The sequence below is a fragment of the Zonotrichia leucophrys genome, chromosome 4 (genome assembly GCF_028769735.1).
Source record: "Zonotrichia leucophrys gambelii isolate GWCS_2022_RI chromosome 4, RI_Zleu_2.0, whole genome shotgun sequence".
Taxonomy (NCBI): domain Eukaryota; kingdom Metazoa; phylum Chordata; class Aves; order Passeriformes; family Passerellidae; genus Zonotrichia; species Zonotrichia leucophrys.
Genome location: NC_088173.1, coordinates 28,488,152 through 28,509,157, shown reverse-complemented (window position 1 = coordinate 28,509,157; position 21,006 = coordinate 28,488,152). Strand labels below are relative to the sequence as shown.

At 36.9% G+C, this 21,006-nt stretch overlaps 1 protein-coding gene across 1 annotated transcript in view; it reads left to right on the top strand.

Moving 5' to 3' along the window:
• COL25A1 (collagen type XXV alpha 1 chain) overlaps positions 1-21,006 on the top strand; it is a 300,860-nt gene that overhangs the window by 172,432 nt on the left and 107,422 nt on the right. The window contains exon 5 of the mRNA XM_064710946.1: positions 8,376-8,393. Within this exon, the coding sequence (XP_064567016.1) occupies positions 8,376-8,393 (18 nt within the window). The remainder of the gene's footprint in view (positions 1-8,375; positions 8,394-21,006) is intronic.

Here is a 21,006-nt window from a genome sequence, read left to right as displayed (position 1 = left end):
CTCAGCTCTCACTGAAACATCTCTATAATATCAGCACCATTTTCAGCAGAAGTACAAAACACAGCCCTACATGAGCTGCTGCAAAGAAATTTAACTCTGTTCCAGCAAAAGCTGCTGCATCCAGCCCTAGAATATATTTAAAAGTGGTAGTGGAAACCTGGAGGGGAAATGCACAGTCCAGAAGAAACACTTTTAGTACCATCTGTACTATCTGCAGTAAGTGAAAAAATATTTAGTGTACATGTGTTGTCTAAACCTACTCATCCAGTTCTTCATGATTCATTGTCTTGTCTAGTTTTTTAAACTGCACTACAGGGATTGTGTTAGGGAAGACCATATATTTGGTACTTCTTGACAAAAATTACTTGCTAATCTGTAGTGGCAGTTATGTTATAGAACCTAGTTTGATCTACATAGCGTGGCTCTGAAGACATTGAGGGTTAAGTCAAAGACAGACTTTGGCTTGCATTCTTTCTCTAAAAATTAAGGAAAAAATTAAATTTTCCTTATTTCAAGAAAACTACTTGGAATTCCAGGGCAATCTTGTAATGAATTTCAATAAATATTGTCATATATAGGGTTTTTCTCAGTACATCCTGAAGCAACATCATGTACTATTTCAGCTCATCTTTGTCATCAAGCCTGTATTTTTTGTGGATATTCTGATCTTTTATATTTTTTTTAAAAAGTGCTTTCTCTCTCTTTCTAGCACTAGAAAAAAGTAATTGAGGAAAGAAGGAAAGAAATTGCCTGTTTGACTGTTTAAGAGTCAGTATTTTTATAATGAAGGAATAGTATTTTGTTTCAGAGTATTTTTTTCTTCTGGAAGGCAATGTGTCTCAAGACAGTTTTGCTTTCTTCCTGTATTCAACAAAGCAAATCCCAGAAGACATTTTGAGATGTCAGACCAAATAGCTCTGGTAAAAATGGAGTCATGGGAGAAATACCTATAATTTTCTATTCCTGTAGAGAAGCAGATGCTTCTCTACAGTCTGCTGGGAATTTCTGAATCTTCTTTCAAAGAGTCTTCAAGATGATACATACAGTCCTTTAATTCAAGTACAGGAGCTATGTAGCATGGATAAAGAGCAGGCAAAAATCCAATAGTAGTTTTAAAACACCTGTCATTGTAAAGAAGCACAAATAGTATTTCTTTTTCCTATGATGAAGTAACATTCCCTAAAAACAGTGCTTATATTGACAATACAATCACTAAGGCAGGTGTGAGAGCTGTTGAATGGTCCCTGTAAACCAGTTTAATGCCCTTCCTTCCTTCTGCAAATACTTGCATGATCATTGTCTGCATTCATTCATCATAAGAGTATTTAAATCTTTTGGGCTAAGCTTACTGTGGACCTAACAGTTAAATTTATCTGCTGTCCCATGAAGCCCTTAGAGGAACTCTATATGCTTACCACAACCTTGCTGTTGAGTGTTTTACTGGTAATATCTCTAGCTTGTTTTCAAGAAGTAAAGTTATTCATAGCCAGAGTTTAGCTCAGCCTTTCTTTCTGTACCTGCAGCAGAGTGTGTGTGTAAATATTACTAGATAAATATCCTGTAGTACCCAGTGCTAGAAAAAATCTGGGATAACTAATAACTTGGAAATGCCTTAATTTTGGGGGTGTATAAAACTGTATTTAGAAATTTGCTAAATAATTATGAGAAAATTAGTAAGTGTTATTACATATGTGCTGCATGTGTGGAATCAAGAGGCACAGAGGAAACCTAATAATAAAAGCTCTACATTTTAATCCACTGGACAGTGTTGCTTTCTTCTTCCTTGCTACCAGGGAAGGACTCATCAGAGATAACATCTGAAAGATAGTGTAGGTTGTCCCAGCAGTCACAAAGTTCCCTAGGATGTCAGCACATAAATAAGGCAGTGGTCATGCAGACAGCCAGGATACTGATGACCTGTTTTGCACTCTCAGCATGTCACCCACTCATGATGTGACAGGGAACCCCAGCGAGGGCTGGCGGGAAAGTGAGGAAAGGCATTTTGTTCCCACAGGGCTCCCCAGACCCAGTGACTTGTTATTGGATCTGACAAGTAGGTTGGTGCACGGGCTTCTTACAAAGCCAATACTGTACCAAAAATAATGAGCTTGACAATGTGTGCATCCAACTGGTGTTCCTGTTCATGTTAAGTATGTCTGGAATTTTTGGCATAGTCCAGGATCTAGGGTGGGAGAAGACAGATACTTAGGCAACTCACTAGATGATATGGCAGCAGTTTTTTATAGTGCTTATTGTTTTCTTGATAGCTTGTGGAACTAGCTCTATAAATGTCTACCTACATGTAGTACATATTATTATTTATTAGTGATAGTATAGAAGGTATGAATATACACTCCTGGATGAAGTAGTCACCAGAACCCCTGCAGATCTGATTTAGACTAAATGTTTAGAGTGATTGTTAGCTCACAAGCCAAAACAGTGCTTAGGAAGGGGGCTAAATGCAGCAAGGATAAAATAGATCAACATAAACCCTGCAAATATGTTATGTGCTCTCTCCACAGCAGCAGTGATCCAAATCTAGCAGTGTGAGCAGTCAGCCCTAAGGGGCTGTATGTTTGAGAGGGGCAGACTGGAGAGGGTGTCTGTGAAGCTCCAGGGGGAAAGCCTGAATGCATTTAAGAGAAAGCTTCTCTTCAGCAGACACAAAGTGGTGTCCTATTTGCATAGGGCAAATAACTGAGAGCTCATGATTTCAGCTTAAAACATTAATTTAAGGGCCGAAAAAGCTGCCATACTTTGCCTGCTCTTATTCCATTGCCAGTGAAAGTTAACTTGACTGCTCATTGTCAGAAGACACAGCAAATAAACATCACATTTAAAATTAATCCAACTTTCTTTCGCCATCTTCTCTCTCCTCTGATCACCTAAACAAGGAAGTTGATACAAGACCAATTGCTCAGTTATAGCAGTATACATCCACTTTAAATCTTTTGTATAATTTACGTTCATATAACTGCAACTAACTTCTGGACTCATAAGAAAATAAGTAACTTGCAAAGTACTAGAGAGGAAAATTCCATGTTTCCCAAGGGAAAAAAGGAGAAAGTGGGATAAGGTACAGGACTTCTCAGAGAAGGTGTATGTGGAAATCTTTAGTATCCCTGCGGATACTAAGGAATACATGCGGATGGTGTGAGCTAAAGTTTCTTATTAACAATAGTTTCTATAATGTTAATTTAAATACAGATTAGTTATAAGATTTTATGTTGCAACCACATAAATCGGCTAAGTAGCTGTTTTCTGTTATTTAAAGAAATAACAGAAATAAAATAATAAAGCAAGATGCATTATTTCATATGTTTGGTTATGTTGGACCACTGTGATTTGCCAGACTAACAATTCCTTCATTGCATGTTGAACCTGTCTTTTGTTAAACATCAGCTATTGCCTGGCTACTTCCCACCATGCTGTTTTTATTAATCCTGTCTTAGGTCTGCTTCATTTGTTGTTTCTTTTCTGTGCCTTCATTCTCAAAACGTATTGCATTTAGCTGCTGACACAGTTACTCATCTTCTAAAGTACACATTATTCCCCAAGTCTGTTTTTTTTCCCCTCATCTTCAGTGTTACTCTGATTTAACTGTTCCGTTTTGTTTTGACTTTTGATTATCCCAGGGTCCGATTGGTATGGATGGAAAGCTGGTAGGTGATTTGTTCAAAACCAGTGTAATTGAGGTCTCTCACATATTCCCCTCTTTGCTTTTTATAATTTCTTATGCTGAAATGTATATTAGTCAAATACTGGCTTTCTTCAGCATAACTTAGCATAGCAGTAGCAATCCAGTAGCATGGATTTTTAACAGTTTGCTGAAAAGCCACTTCAGTCTTTTATGCCTATGCAAGGAAATGGAGGTCAGCCCTGCTCTTCCTCTTCACTTTTCATTTTCTGTCTGAATTAGATTGGAAGGCAGATGTTCCTCCTTGGGTGCTCTGTCCAAGGGTAGTTTGGTGGTGCCTTTCAAATAGCAGGATATCACTTCTGACTACATTTCTGTGACTCCTCCTTCTTTCACAAATTCTTATGTTTTAAGATTTGTGCCTGGATTGTGTTGGCTGATTAAATCCGAACAGCCTCATGTACATAATAAATGCATTTGTGTGATATTCTAGATATTCATTAGGGGTCTGCTGCTTGAATTAAGTTAGAAATAACATTTAATTTATACAGTGCATTTGTTAATGGATTGTACTTGTGTGTATATTTGTATAGCTCTATGTTTAGATGTATAAGCCTGGAAGTTTGTTCCCAGCTCTTTAAAGATTAACACCATGGCAAAGGTGTGAAAATCCAATTTTGGTACTTTCTCTTGCTGTTCCTTTCACTCCCTCTCTTTTCTCCCTTCCCAGGGCACCCCTTTTCACTGATACCCTGGATACCTATTTTCTTTTTTATCCTTTTACTTACTACAAGCTCCATTTCCTTTGCAAGCTCAAATTGTTAACTCACAGTGTCAGCTTTCATTTTCTCCTCTTTCTTTGCTCTTTGAGGTTTCTTTCTACTTTTAAGTAACTTGTCTGTAAAAGTAACTTGCTTGCAAATGCAGTCAATAAGCTTTTTCTTTAATCTCTTTTAGGGGATTGATAATTTACCTGTTGACTTTAGTTACACCATGGACTTTTTTTCTTTTCCTTTTAATATAATTTATATATCAGCAGCTAATATTGGTTTCAATTTCTAGGAAGGGATTAACTGTCAACAGTAGAAGACCTTCCATCATGGCAATTAGAATAGGTTGCCAAATCCCTTTGTTTGTCTCCAAATAGTGTATTAAGCCAGCAAATAGGAATATAGAAGGGAAAATGGTTCTGGGTATTTTACTGAAACCATAGATAGTATGCAGCTATACCCACTACAGTAATTTAGATTAAAAAAAATTAATAAAAAGCAGCATTCAGTTGGGATAATCAAGTATATGAGCAATAGTCCAGGGTTCAAAGCAGCAGCCCCTAGAATGCACCCAACCAGTCAGTGGTGGTGGGACTGATCCCTGAATGCCTGCAAAGACTGCAATTAGTTGGTAGCTAGAATCAATGACTCAATTTTAGAGTGTGTGACAGATTTGAATAAAGAGATATTCATTAGACAAAAATCAGAGTAATGCTGACTTTTCAGTCTGGGACAGTGTTTTCTCCCTGTTTGTTATCTAAAATTTAGAGAAAGACTTACAGCTAAAACATTTTAATCCACAAGGGACATGGCGATTTATGCAGCAGTGAACCAGACTGATATCATTCAGCGGTCCTGAGGCCATTTTGGGAACACAAGCAGATAAACTGAGATTGAGCTTGCTCAAATTAGTTATGATATCAGATTGAATTCATGTTAGAGGATTTTTAATGAACACCAAAGTAACTCCTGGAGCTTTATTCCTGACCCTTTGACAACATACAAAAAGAGAGATTATTAAAATTAACAGCTCCTTTTTTGCGTCCCACACTTTGAATTGCTGTTGTGCAAAAATAACCCTTTACCATTAAAAATGTCCGTGTTGTGATGCTTTTCTACCCATACCTTTGTAAGAAGAGCTGATGAGTTCCATGATTCAGTGCTTGCTGCAACTTCTGGGTAGTGTCACTTACTGGATTGCTTTTGAGAAGGGAAAATTCTGTAACTGCAGTGGATAGTAGGGCAAGGAGTAGATAAGACTTCTCAGAAATATTGAAGGATTAGGAACCATTGTAAAAACCAGAAAATAATTGCCTTCACTAATGTAAATTTCCTTTCGTGCTGAAGGAGCTAGCAGCCAAGGGGTTAAAATCATTCTGCTTTTGAGTACTTTTGTATTCAGCATCTGCATTTATAGCTTAATGCAGGGTAATTGTTATATTGCCAGCATATATAAACAAAGTGTAATGCAGTGATTATATTCCCCGATATCTCATAGAGTTTTCTGTCTACTTGAAAAAATGTTGCCCTATAAAAATTCATTTTCCAGCTTTTTCTGCACTGGAGACTGTATTGAAATAAGAGAATTATAAATGCTCAGTACCAGAAAGGCAAAGTGATGATGCTGTTGAGAGTAGAAAACACTTTTGTGGGAGCATGACTGCAACCCTCACCTCATATTCAATTCAGGATGTGTTTGTGTTATGTGTGTATGTCTCTTGTATCATATATATAGCATGTACCATGTAAACCCTTAGCAGCCTCTATGTCTTAGATGAAGCAAAGAAAGTCAATTTTCAAATCTCATTGTTGAAATATATATGCACATATTCAGTTTATTTGCTTTCTAGAGCTTTAAATCAACTTTTTGTTGAAATGTTTTGGTAATTTCAGACCTTCCTTTAAGTTAGGGGTTTTAAACATATATATATATATATATATATATATGTATATGTGTGTGTGTGTGTTGGAGACAGCCTCTAATGATCTGGTCAAAATCTATTGCAACTTTAGATACTTTTGTGAGCAAATGTGTTCTGAATTCTGTGTATAAAATTTGCAGGCACAGACCTCAGTTGAGGTAATTTATACAATTTTATTGTACTGGCTGCCCAGTACTGCATCTATAAGCAATTCCTGATGATTTTAAGATCAGGTATAACATAAAATAGCTTAAAACCTGCTGTGAGGGGAAGATTGAGGTAATATATGAGTGCTGAGGAGTCTCAATCATATTCATTAACCCAGCATGATGTGTAATTTCATCGAGCTCACCAACTCAGAAAGTTTTAGCTAATACTTGAACTGCCAACCTCAGCCAGTAAGTTTGGGTTTTTTATATTCTCTATGGTGCAGTTTTGTTCTAAGGAATGAATAGAAAACTACAGCATCCCCAACAAGGAATACTTTATGCTGCATTCAGTGTAAAGATTAGATAGTCACAATAATTCTGTATTTTACTATTATTCCTCTGTAATGTGATTCCATGTATTTTAAAAAAATAATTTAAAACCTTTGTGTGCATTTAAATACCATTTTATTTTGGTTTTTAATTGGCACAATAAGTTTTATTAGTTACTATAAAAAGCATTTCTTCATTTGCTTTTCGTGTTGATAATGGTTCCCAGTTGAAATGCTTCTGCCTCCCACCCCATCTAAAATGGCCCAGAATCACAGGATGGTTGAAGTTGGAAGGGACCTCTGGAGGTCATCTGGTGTAACCTCTCTGCTCAAGTAGAGCTGTCTCGAGCAGTTTGCCCAGGATCATGTCAGATGGTTTTTGAGTGTCTTCAAGAATGGAAACTCCACAATCTCCCATGGTCCCATGCTTGGTTAACAGTAAAAAAGTATTTCCTGGTGTTCAGACAGAAAAGTTTCAGTTCTCTGTAAAAGTACCTGCCAGCTGAAGTGGTTTTATATGATTTAAAAGAAGTCTCCATGCTCAGTTTCTGTCAACAAAAGGAAACATAGTTTCAGTTTAACTGAAGTATTATTTTAGTTGTCATAGAACACCAGAGGCTAAGGTAGCCCTAGGCATTTAAAGGAATTCTCTAAGGAGAAATATGAAGTTATTTTTCTCTGTCTTACATTGTCTGGGTCATGTTGTTTATAGTCACAGCTACTGTACTTTTTGCTAAAATAATTCTGCTTCATGCAAGTAATTTCTGTTAAGGGCACTAAAATAATTCATGACTTTCATTGGCTTTTCTGGTGTAGGGAAAGTAGGGATTGGAATTCTGCTCTGTATGGGATTGCAGTGAGAAGAAATACAGTTCCCCAGTGTGCAAAGGGTGCCTCTCCACTTGTCCAGGGGTGATCTAAAGGGGATGTTGATAAATAAGAGAGAGGAAATGTATCAGCTGTCTTCTTGGATTGACTGACAAAAGCTCATCTCAGACCTTCCACAATTGCTGGTTTAAATCGGGGTTTATACTTGCTTAAAACAATGGTGCCTGTAGCAATGGCAAAAAGACTGCTGTTTGTCCAGCAGTGTGTTCCTCCAGTTTTGAGACTTGGTTCATTCAACAAGCAGTAATAGTAAATAATTAGCACCTCCTTGAGGTATGGAGGGGAGCCATAATAAAGAAATGAAAGAGCAAACAGCCCATAATACCTGCTCTGAATCAACTCAGCACCTCTGGCTTCTTTCTCACTTGAGAACTGTCAGTTAAGTCCTCCTATCATTTCCAAATTGTTAATGATATCTAAAATAAGAAGTTTCTCAAGTGCAGCTTTGATATGTTATTGTAATTTATTTTTAAAATCGGTTTGTTGCAAGAAAGTTCATCAGTTTGAATTAAAACACTCAAATTCAATATCAACTCAAGAGTCCAAAATCTGACTTCAATGCAGTCACTGTATATTTTGTTAGCTCCTTCTTAGAGAGAACTGTAACTATTTTCTACTATTTAAAGAGTTTATCCTTGTCATAACTTTCCGTAATATTTTGTTTTTCTTGTTTTTTTCAGGGTCAGCCTGGTCCTCAAGTAAGTGCCATCTTATTTTCTTACATTAGTAACAGTTAAATACAGGGCCCACTGAGCTCAGGTTGTCTACAAATATTTTACTTTAATTTTTGATCCTACTGTAGTAAGATAGAAACTGATAACCATTGCATAATTCTGTAAGAAAAGTATTTCCCAAGAGAGAAACATGCCCCCCACATATGGTTAAGTTCCCTCAGCTGTCTGACCAGATGGTGGGGTTAACAACATAATACTGAATAGAGCAAATCTCCTAACTATGGCTTGAAACTTTGCCACCAAACTTTAAAGCAAGATAAAATAACTTAGCAAATGTGTAGCAAATGTAATACTTCAAGTGCTTATTAATCACATGCTAATAATGTTGCTATAATCCAGGCAGCCCTCAGTTATTTTAAATATTGCACTGTTAGCTGTTTTGATTAATTAGATACACTGCTTTGAATTAGTTCTGCTTTATTTAAGAATAGTAGAACTTTGTCTTGTGAGATGTAATTGAAGACGTGGAAATCTAGGGACCTAACTTCAGTTCTAAGGAAGAAATAGACAAGCAAAAAGGAAACATTACATATAGCAAAAATGAAGTGTGAATTATTTGAGTGCTATAAAAATATAGAAGAGCAAGGAAATACGAAAAAAAAAAAATTACCAAGCCAGTACCAATGCCGTACTCAGTGAAATCAGTTGAGAAACTCAGGCTTTTTGTATGCTCCATATGCTTTGTGGGAAATAAGCTTTGGTCTGTGGAACTGTCTTAGCACAATTGAGTTGCCCAAACCAGGATTTCTATGAGGGTCTTTTGTATTTCAGAATCATAATTGAAAGTTAGAGCTTTACCACCATATTGACTGGTAATTTTTTAAAGATTTTCATTATGAGACACAAGCATTTATTTTAGATTTTTTTAGTTTCTAAACATCATTTTCTGTTGAAAGACATATTGCTTTACAAACCCTTAAATCACTTGGCCTAAATGCACAGTATCCTTGCAGTGCCAGGCTCCATTTAACAGAACTGTGTAAGAAATCCATACGATACTGGAGATGACCACTGCCCATGGCACTTACATTTCACAATAGGCTCTTGATGTATGGACTATACAGAGAGCTATCTTCAGGCTCTGTGCTGATGAAGAGAGACTGTAATTCTGTGTGGCACTGTAGCTCTGAACAAGCTCTGTTGAAGACCTGAGGCTGATTCTGGAGCCTGTGGGCTGCCCTCCAGTTGATGTTAACTTGTGCTGCCACCCGTGTCCTTTCCTTCTGGGTTTGGACTCTCACCTCCCATATTTCAGTTGCTTAGAGAGTGTCTCTTGCCTAATGCTTGTAAACAGCTGCTCAGTCTTTGGAGCTCACATCTCTACGTGAAACGCCCTGGGATAGCTGTAGGCAAGGAACCACATGGAGATGGCAGCGTTCAGCACTGTTTCAAGGGCAGAAAGGCAGAGAAATCTCATCAGGGTGTAAGAGAAGTGAGGTGCAAGCTGAAGAAAAAACCCTCTAAAAATGTTCCCCATATTGTTTTGAGAGAGTATTCTTATTGTTAACCTCAGTAATTCCTTCCAGTGGAAATGCTCACCTCTGAGTCATCACCATTGTCCTCAGCAACATGTACCATTATCCTTAATAATACCTTTTCCTCCTTTTCAGCTCAAAATGCTCTTATTGTGTCAGGAGGATATGTGTGTACTCAGTCATTTTGACTGGCTGATTGAGTCCAGGAATAATTCTTTTGGGAGCACTGGTGGGGAAGACATAAGGGCATGAAACAGAGTCATGTTCAGCTTTACATTAAGATGCCTAAACCCTGAAGCTTGTATTGTTAGACACTACGAGGTGTCTAACCTTCACTGACTGCCTGGCAGTCAGTGCACCTAGAAACCTGAGCTCATGGTGAGCTCCTTGGGCTCAGTTGCATTGTCTGCATTCAGGCATTTGTTGCTGTGTGAATTGATCCAGCATTGTCTCTGGCATCAGCCACTGGCTGTTTTATGTACGGGCTGGAGTCTGTGCTGGGCTGTGGTTGTAGCTGTCGGTCACAGGCAGCTGTCTTGGATACCTAGGGAATCTCTCACATGACACTAGCTGTGCACATTCATACCTCCTCATTCCAGATTCTGACTGTAGGCAGCTACTGAACCAGATAACCCTTCTGAATGCTGAATTGCTTTCTAGCCAGTGTTGACATCTGCGACTCTCAGGCAACTACAGGCAGGCTGTACATTTAGAAGTTTATCCCCTTAAACTGAAACTCAGACCCAGATAACTTGGTGAAACAGCGCTTTTAAAATATAAAAGTGGAGTTTTTAAATATTGGAAGCTGTGGTTGAAAATCTCAATACTTAAAAATCAGAAGTATGCATGGAAAACAGAATTCATTCCCAAACAGATAAAATAAATCAAAACCCCTTGGCATGTCATTAAGTAATGCAGAAATTCCAGTCTATTATGATTGTCTGCAATTTCTCTGATCTTAACTGCATCAGTGAGAAACTCAAAATTTAAAGTATTGATCAGTTTGATTACTAAGTAAAGTCTTCATGGCTTCAAAGAACAAAATTGTTATGCTGATTGGAGAAGCACATAGGAAATTTCTGGTGTCCTAGCCATGCAAGTCCATGCTAAGGTGAGGGATAAATTCTAATAATTTCTATACTTGTTGTTTTATTAATCCCTGTTCTTTTTCATTATGGTTTTATAAAGTACATGCTGTATTCACCTTACACACACCTAATTGCTGGGCACATCCTCCTATCATTTTAATTTTTTTACTGCTTATTTTCTTCAAGGTAAAGATAATTTTTCACAATATAATTTTGCTTCACATTTTCCCATTTTAAGTAACAACAAGCTTAATTACAACTTACAGGCAGCTTTTTTTTTTTTTTCTTCCAGAAGAAGCCTATGGTTTTGTTGCATTTCTGAAAAGTAAAGACCACAATAAGAAACTAAAGAATTTCTAGCCTAATCTTTAAAAAATTAAAGTCTCTTCTTATGATTTTGGTTTTCTGTTAGAAAGAAAGCTACTTTAAATACCATGTAAGCTGTGTTCCTCTTTAGAAGAGCAAGTAATAAAATCTTTAATATTTTTGCTGAAATTAAATTCTGACTCTTGAGTGACCCCAAAAAACCCCTGCCTTTTCTTATCTGGAATATAAATATGTATTTAGATTAGCTTGAACCATAAAGGGTTCTTCTCGCAGTAAATCTATGCAACCCAATTCTGCCCATGCTTTCTCTTTTGTAAATAATAGAAGTATTCCTGCTTGTCAGAGAACAAAGTTTAGCTTCTAGTCTAATGTTAATTCTGTAAGACATGTGCTATCTGGGTAAAGAGAGAATGCTGGCTATTTAAAACTTTTTTTTGTTGTTCAGAGGTAAGGTTCATGTAAATACTAGAAGCCATGCTTTTAATATCATGGTGAAGGAAGACAAAACAATCCTTTAAAAACATTTTGCTGAACTAAAACTATTAAAGACTGTAAGTGTGGGGTGGAGTGGTGTTTTGCTTGACTTGGTCTCAGCCAGCCAACTGTTTCCTTCTTTGGGGCAGTATCCTCTCCCTGGCCCATCTCTAGCCCAACATGCTTTGTGTCTCATGTCAGCACACATGAGCACTCTCTGTGTGGGACTTTGACATACAGCAGCCTCACAGATGCTTCTCCTTTCTCTTTGGCAGCTGTCCAAGTCTGCATTAAAAATGGACAAAGTGTTAATGATTGATACTTGTTTTCATGAGGTTCTTGTTTTCCTTTGTGTGGCACGTCCATGGATGTGATGTAGTAACAGCCTGAAATTTCCCAGTGCCTGGTGCATGATAAAGGTTTCCATAGCAATTCCAGCGACAAATGTATGTGTGTCCTTTTTTTCACCATCAAGCATCAGGGTATGTGACTGCAGTATTTTTAATTTCTGATGACAGAGATTCTGATTCATGGTTAAACTGGCTGTTACTGGCTTGTGCTGTCAACAGTGCTGGTGGGAACCATTTTAGCTTGTAGTTTTCTGGTTTTTGTCAAAGGACAGAGAAACATAGCAGGCCATAGATCCTAGTTTTGAGTGGATTTGGAAGGCTGCAGTCTAGGGAAGATATTTATCACTTCCTAGAGAGCACTGTGATGGTAAGGACACTTCTAGATGTTAGTAAAGAGTATCTGACAGTAGGAAGGATGGGAAAGGGGGTGTATGAACAAAATGTGTTTTAATTCCTGTTAAGCTTCCCTTTCAGTTTGGTAGTTTTGGATAGCCATCTGCATTCCACAACCTGTCCAATATTGCTCTCAGTGCATGCCATTCAATAGTGGGGCAGTTGATAACATCAAGTGATCGTGTGTGTTTTCATGGCTTTTTAAGCTATGGGCAAGGTACATAATGTCCTATTGACCATTGCTGCAGAGTGGCCTCCGTCTGTCAGGTTGTTAGAGTTGGACATGTTTATTTTGTTCTGATCACCATGAATTGAGGTGTCACCTCCACATTCCTTTTTTTCTATCAGTTTCCTCTCATGAATATCTCAAGACTCTTTACTTGCGTGGAGAGTGGGGGACAGAGGCAAGAAATTCACTTAAGAAAAACAAAATCGGCCAAAGACTGAAGCAATAGCTCACTTTCAGATACACTGTGCAGAGAAGTTACTGTTCCTGGGAGAATCCCAGTGCTTGTACCCAGGCCATCAGTTGTTCTCACTGTGGAGAATGATCTTGCGGGGTATTTCTCCTAGAAACTCATACCCTATGCTCCTTTTTAATCTTCTGCAGAATTGTATTACTCAGACTGATTATACAAATGCTGATCTGCTTTTGAGTTACAAGTTGCAGGTCAGATTTTGCTGTCAAACTTCAACAATTAGTTTATTAACATTAGGTAGTAGACTTGTAAAAGTCTTTTTCTTACTTTCTTTGTACAAATAATAAAGATAAATCCTTTATGCCTTTGCTTCTAATAACAATTTACTGTAAATTATGAGATCAAAAATTAATCTGAGCGCATCACGTAAATAAACAAACTTGTACTGTTTCATATGTCTTTAAGCAGGCAGAGCTTGAGTTTAGTTGGCATTTTCCTTTCTTAAATGGTAATAGCATTTGTGAACGCCATTGAAATTGTGAGAACTTTTTAGGAAACAGCCCATATTGATTTGTGAACAAGAAGAAACAAATGCCATTTTCATGGCTTTTCATTTTATGTTGGTGGCTAAAAGGAACCACATCAAAGATATTAAGAGAAGAAATCATGCTCAAAACTTCATTTACTGTATACATAAGTGTTTATGGCACAAAAGAAGCCAGAAATGTGTCTTCTCAGAAGGAGATTGTGCATTTAATTGTTTTTAAGTGTGATGCTTTCTCAGCTTCATATGTCATAAAATATAAGTTAATTTTGTTAAAAGGCATTTACAACAACAGTAGTTTCCCTTGGTAGACTAGGGGCACATGTGTAAACCAGAAGAGCAGTGAATATTAAATGGTTTTCTTGGCTATGCAGACAGTACTAGTGTAAGTAAGAGGATTCTTCGGTTAGTAAAGAAGAGAGCACAGAATTGGAGATATAGGGGAAAATTGTTCTGAACTGTCGGTTGTACCAACACTAAGGAAGTGCTACACATAATTAAAAAAGGCAGAGGAGAGTAAAACTTCCAATCATCAACAAAGAAATTCTTTTAAAATTTGATACTATGCTCTGCTTTCAACATATTTTTTTATTTGTCTTTCCCCACCCTTTTGTCAGGAGTTGCAAAGGAGCCTCTAATGGCAGATTGATGGCTTCCCTACAGTACCCTGCTAAGTGGACTAAGTTGGAGATAATTAGACTTTGTAGAGCTCTGCTCATCAGGCTCTGTCAGACACCAGGAGGAGGCCAGACTCCTACCCCAACTGTGCTACTGTGTTCTTTTACTTGCTCTGGCAGGCAAGCTTTTGAGTTACAATTTCAGTAACTATCTGGTGCTGAAATGGCAAGATGTTCAGATGTTCCACAGCATTTTCTGAAACAGATAATTTATTTCTTATTTTCTTGGTTGATTCAGAAAGTATCAAACTTGAATTTTGTTAACTTTACAATTACAATTCAGTCTAGGTTTTGATTTTCTACAAACAGAAAAAGTAAGGATATTAATTCTACAAAATTCTGTGAAAAGGGTTCCTCATGCAACATAATTATCAGCTCTGGATGTGCTTGTAAAATAAATTCTGCTCCTTTTAGGATGGCTTCTTTTTCTGAATCTGCAGATCTCCTTTGGGAGTACCTGTATGCAAAAGATAAAGAAAGCTTGGAAGATAGGCTTAGAAAACAGTTTGATGCAAAACTTTTAGAAGTTGATCTCCTCATTTCATAGTTCACATAGCAACAATTTATAATACCATTAGTCTGAAAAAACAAGCCCTGAAATTAGACGATACATAAAACTAATATTTAAAACTCTAAAAGAAAATATGCATGAGATCTTTCTATTTGTAGGATGTTACCAACTTTTCTTCATCGTAGCATCATTAATTTTTTAAAAGAATTGCGTTTGTTTTCATAAAATAAACATGAAGATCTGATTCACTGGTTACATATGCCAGTATAAATGTGATGGGGAATCACACATTAGCATTCCATCTATTCATCTAGAAGTTCTAGCTGTCACCAGGGCATAGTAGATCTTCTAAGAGAAAGTGAGAAACTGTGAAGCAAAAATTACTTGCAAGCCTTAATTTGGTAAACCTTTGCTTAGCTTAACAGAGTACATATGAGTACAAAAAAGCAATTACAAACTTAGCATTGTGGTTCCATTATGACATTACAAAGGGTTGTCAAAATATAATTAAGGACTCTGAAATATTTCTTGTATTCCTAAATAATTTCTTTATCAAATGGCATTCATATTTTCTTCCTTATTCTACATATGGCAGAAATACACTCGTGTGTTCTGTGTTCTGTTATGGATTATGTCAAAGCAACATATTGAACTGTGTTCAGGAATATTATATAGTATTTTACTATCCTGCTGCACATGGTTTTAATTTGATATTAAACTCATGCTGGCTTATTATTTTTAGTGATCTTCATGCTGTATTTTAGCTTTGAAATCCGGTTCAATTTGTTGCAGATCCCAGTAGTTTCACTAGCTTTAATAAAATAAAAAAAAAAATTAGGAGGTGTAAAATCGTGTATTTCATCAAGTTTATTGTGACTTGAAGATAATGCTGTGATGTCTAAGACATTAGTCTTCTGCAAGGTTTTCAAAATATCAGAGTTCCTTTGAAAGCCATTATCATTTCAGAGGCTGGTGATGGTTTGTGCTACATGCTTGAAAGTCCTGTAAACTTGAGCAGACCTGGGAGATTTGGATCTCAGGCTGGTAGAGAAAACCTCCAAAATTTATATTTCCCTTTTTAAAGTGACACTCCTGTGAACTGAAATTTTACTTGAAGCAAATTGATGGGTTAGTAGAAATGCTTTAGGTTTTTTTATATTGAATTGATGCTGGCAATAAGAGCTGTGCTGATATGTTACTCTTTCCTATAAGTATGGGTCAAGTTTCAAGAAGGAAGAAAAAGGCAGAAAATGCAGCAGTTACTTTCACTGGAGTATTTTGTGTATTGCCAGTAGTATTACTATTGAGCACAGCATGGAAGTGTCCTTTCTGTTTGTGGGCTTTGATCCAGATTGCCAATTTCAAAAATGCTTTGTCTGTCCCTACAACACTGTAGGATTTCCTAATATAGTTTTTTACTGAGATCCATGAGTAATATTCAGCCGTGAGCTGCTGAGAAATATGTAAGAGAATCACGTATTTTCAGAAACACAATCCAGCTATATTGCCCAGTATGTCTGCCAGTGATCATTTGCCAAAAAGAATGAATATCCATTTAAGTATAAATATACATATGTGTTTAATTTCCCCTGAAGATGTTCTGAATTTTGTAGTCCATACTCTTAGTCTTTAGGAAAAAACAGTTTTGTTTTTAATAAACTTTATGTTGTCTTAAATTCCTTCCTGTATAAAGATGTTTCCAGCCTTATAGGTTACAAGAATATATTCAGTCATCTCACTTTTACATATGTCTGCATATAAATATATGTGTATGTTTGGAGTTGATATAAAAATTCATCTGCATTTATCTGGTGTTACATCTTGAACTTCACAAATCTGAACAGTTCTCAAAATACCTCTATGAAACACATCATTGTAGTTTCCCCTTTGCAGATAAGGGAATTGGTGACAATAAATGAAAGATTTAGTTCTTGTGTTTATCTTTAGTTCTGGTGTTTATCTTAATGTAACATAAATATTATTTTATATGCTTTTTTTGTGCTTTTCTTTCTGTACACTATTTGACATTAAATAAGTTAATTTGACTAAGGATTGACACATCCCCATCAAGGCTAGAGTTATGAATTAGTGTCAAGCTTTGCCTCTTTCAGCAATGCCTTGTACCTGGAATAGTTCAGAAACACTTGTGGTAACATAATACTTGGAGGTCACTTCAGGTGGGTTTGTGCAATGTAGTTTTTATCATTACATTTGTCAGACAGTTCTTGTGAAATGGAGCCCATGCACCGTTCTTGTGAAATGGAGCCCATGCACAGGAACGATTTAAGGGACTACAGAACTTGCAAGGGGTCATAGGAAAGAAAGAAGAATAAGATTCTCAGAGGAATGTAGTATTTTTCTAAAATAGATTCTTCCCAAGCATTAGCATACCCTGAAGTTTAAAAAGTTACCTGGTTTCTGAAATAATCCCATTGCTCGTAATCTGTGGATGCCTCAGAAGCCTTTCTACTCCTGGTGCTATTTTTTACATGGCTGTGGCTTTATACTACTATTTTACTGCCATTTTCTTTTAACCATTCATGATTTAAGTAATCTAACACACATCTTTCACAGTAGCATTTTACAGTAGCATTTGCAGACAACACCAGAGGAGTATCTAAATCTTTCTTTGACATTCTACTACCCTGAATGAGAAAATAGCTCCTGTACTGAATAACAACATTTGGAAAGGAAAGAACAGTGTATAGACAGTATGCCTTGCCTTTGAAATACTGAGTGAAACTCAGAGCATTACTACTGAAACTGGTGTGGAGTCATCATAGTAAATGGAGAAATGAAATTGGCCTTCCCTATTTCAAAGTCTATGTTAAAATCCTCTAGCTGAAAATACATGTTATTTGTAAAACCTGTTATACGGATGTGAGCTGTTTACATAAGTTCAGCCTTTATTACTTTATAAATTTGCCTTGATATGATAGCAGGTAGAGGCCAAAATTCTTCAAAAACCCACCTGGTTTTAAACCAACCCTTATTTCAAATAGGTGAACAAAGAGGAGGTTTTTTTTTAATTTCAATCATCTGTTTCTGTGTAGTTACTATCTTGTAGAGCTGGACCGTGTGCAGCATGTGTTAATGAAGGACATAAATCTCCTAGACTCAGCTGCTGGTCAAAGGAGGATCTGCCTGGTAGATTCTTGGGTGCTATTTCATCACAGAGTAGTAATGCAGACAGCAAAGTTGAAACATCCAAAAGGCTAAGGAGCTTGGAAGATGTGTTTTGATGTCCAAGGGTACTGCTCCTGTAGGTAGTGAGTGGCAGTGGTGAATCTCCATTGCTCTGGAACTCCCCCCTTCCCTTGCTTTCCTCCTTTGTCTGTTTCCTTCAAAGTAGCTGAAGTTCAGCCTGCCATTCTCATCAAAAAGGTTCTTTCAAGTAAAAAAAAATAAATATACATATATATTAAATGAGCAAAGGGCACTGCCATTTCACCTGAATGATCTACCAGGGAAACACCAGAGGTGTTTGAATTACAAAAGCCACCATGCAAGTTTTAGGGTAAAAATAGCTGAAACATTGGAATATGAACTACTGTTTCTGGAAATAAAAGAAATTGTTAACTCCCAGTGAGGAGCTTTTTCTTACTAAAGTTTTAGGAATAAATGAGAGAATTGGCCTGTCAATAAAAATCTACCAAAGGAAGTATAAAAAGTACTTATTTAATGGTCAAGTTGGAGTGGCTCCTGCTCATTGCAGGGAGGATGGAGTAAATGACCTTTAAACCCTTCCAACCCCAACTGTTTACTGATTCTAAGATAGCATATGATGCTTTTTCAAGTTTCAGGTGGACATCTAATGAGACAGGGATCTGCTGGAGGATGGGTGGAAGAGTAGGAGGCCTCAACCAATCTGTATCAAAGATGTCTCATTTTTGAAATGTTTTATAAACCAAATATTGAACACTGAAGCTGATACTATGTTGTAATTAAAATATTGTTAAAAATCATAGATTGATCTCCAAAAAATCCTGAGACTGCAGTGGAAATAGCAAACATAATAGTAGTTATAATAGGAAAAAGGCTTCCTGTTCAGTTTGCTTTCTGAATTTTGGTTCTGTAGGGCCCAAATCAGTTGTGTTTTATTATGTCTTCCTGCAGTTCTGAGTTCCAGCCAAATATTTTTGTGTTTCTATGATTTTGAAGTAACAAAAATTGTGTTTGTTTCTTTCTCACAATCTTCCTTCCTTCCTGTTATTGAAATCAGAAGGTCTGGTTGTTTTTTAATAACATGATAGAGAGAGCAATATTAGGTTTTTTCATTTGTACTTTTATGTCCTATTTTACTAGTTTACAAGAATGGCATTTCTTTTGTGGTGCGGATTCTTTTGGTTGGTTTTTTTTTTGTTGGTTTTTTTTCGGTGGTTTTTTACAGTATTGCATCAATTCTCTAACATTATTAGTTAGAGAATTGATGCAATAATTAATTAGAGAATTAGTATTTTTGTTTATCTGACAAGTAGGAGAACTGGAAGGTGCATTGTGGACAAGGGAACGAGGGCCAAGATTCTTGGAATACATGTATTACAATGCACTGAGCAGTAAGTGAAAGTTAGAAGGCTTTTGACTTTACCAAAAGCCATTTTCTTTTCTTTAGGAGTGTGCCAAATTTTTCTGCCACCATATAACTGGTCTTACTGTCACATACAGCAGCTACTTGACTCACAAGAAACCTAAAAGATTTGAATCATAATGTTTACTTAAATTAATTTGTGGAATTAGTAAAGCTGATCCTTGTTTCTTCATGCTCAGGCAATGGGTACATAGGCACATACCCTCTGTACCACAGAATCTTTGTAGGGCTGTTGGTCTTGTTTTGTAGGCTTTCAAAGAAAAATGTTGTATTTGTCTGTAGAAGGAAGGGTGAGGAGAAAATTACAGTCTTACTGATTAATCAAAGAAAGAATATCAGAGAAAGGAAGAGGAGATCCCCTTTAGCAGGTTCTTGTCTAGGACACTGGGCCTTGTGCCTTTTCCTGAGTACTGGAATAGTGAGTTAGCAGTGACCCTTCTGCAGCTTCTAGTGTGAGCTGCTGGTTTTTGTGAGCAGCATGATAAGTTTCCAAAAAAAGCACGCTATCCCAATCTCAGCTGGAGCACTGCATGAGAAATGAATGTCTAAATGAATGTCTAAATGGTTTCTTGACACATTTTGGGTAGACTGTATTCTCCTGCCTGTAGTTTACAAACCTGTCTGATTTATATATGACTATAAATCACTGACTTTTGAATACAGTTGTATGAATTTACAGCAGGAGTCATTTATAATTTGCTTGTTGTGAATGTTAATGGAGCTGTTTATCTAGATTGCTGTATAAATCAGTTTTATGTTTCTCAGCTTAAATCATTTACATAATGTTGTTTAAGGCAGTCACCCTTATTGTGTCAAAAATTCAGGTTTCTTTTTCTCTGCCTTAGGATTTTTAACAAAAACTTCAGAATATAAGGGAAGAAAATGAGATATTATTAAGAGTCGTTTGAGAGGTGGTTGGTTGAAGTTTTCACCGTAAGTCAGTCATGCTACAGGAGGAGAATAAAACATGTAAAATGGAAGCCACTTCAGTAGTAGAAACTGTTCAGATTCACTGAAAATTCTTCTGAGTAGTTGTAAAATTGTTGCAAGGTGAAACGTTGGCATTGTAAACTAGCATATGTAAACACTGGCTGAAAACATGGCCAAGCTCAGTAGATGCCAAAACCACATTGCCTCAGTAGTTCAGCAGTAGTTCAGTTTGCGTAGTGGACACAAGACTGAAATGAGTGTAGGAACTTTGGAATAGTTATGATGCACAGCAGTGTTTCATAATGCTCTGTGTAACCTCCTGTGATTCAGCAAATCTGATCCTAATATTTTGCAGCAATTACAGGATAGGCTGGGGACTGTTGTTCCAGACAGATTCTTGTAATTTATCGAAGTCATGAGTCAAGTTTCAAAGAGAGAAAGTTCAGCTTTTGTATCTGATTATTTTGTTGTTACATGCTAAAGCCACCTTTTACCCTTGAAGTAATCTGCAATATTGAATTAACTTAGGCAATGTATGGCATGCTGTTTAGTTGTGAAAACATGGTTAAACTAAGCTGGGAAATTGATTCCCTTTTTGGATTTCCCTGGGTGACATTGGAGTAGCTGGTTCACTTTCTGTTCCTTTCTGCAAGGCTGCTGTTGCCTCAGGCTGCCAGTCACACTGTGGCTGCTGGTAGGGATGGCTGCCCTGTACACCCCTCAGTCCCAAATGAAAATGAAGGCTGAACCTTGCAAACTACACTCATTCCTCCAGCTGCCAGCTTGCCTTAGCCCATGCCT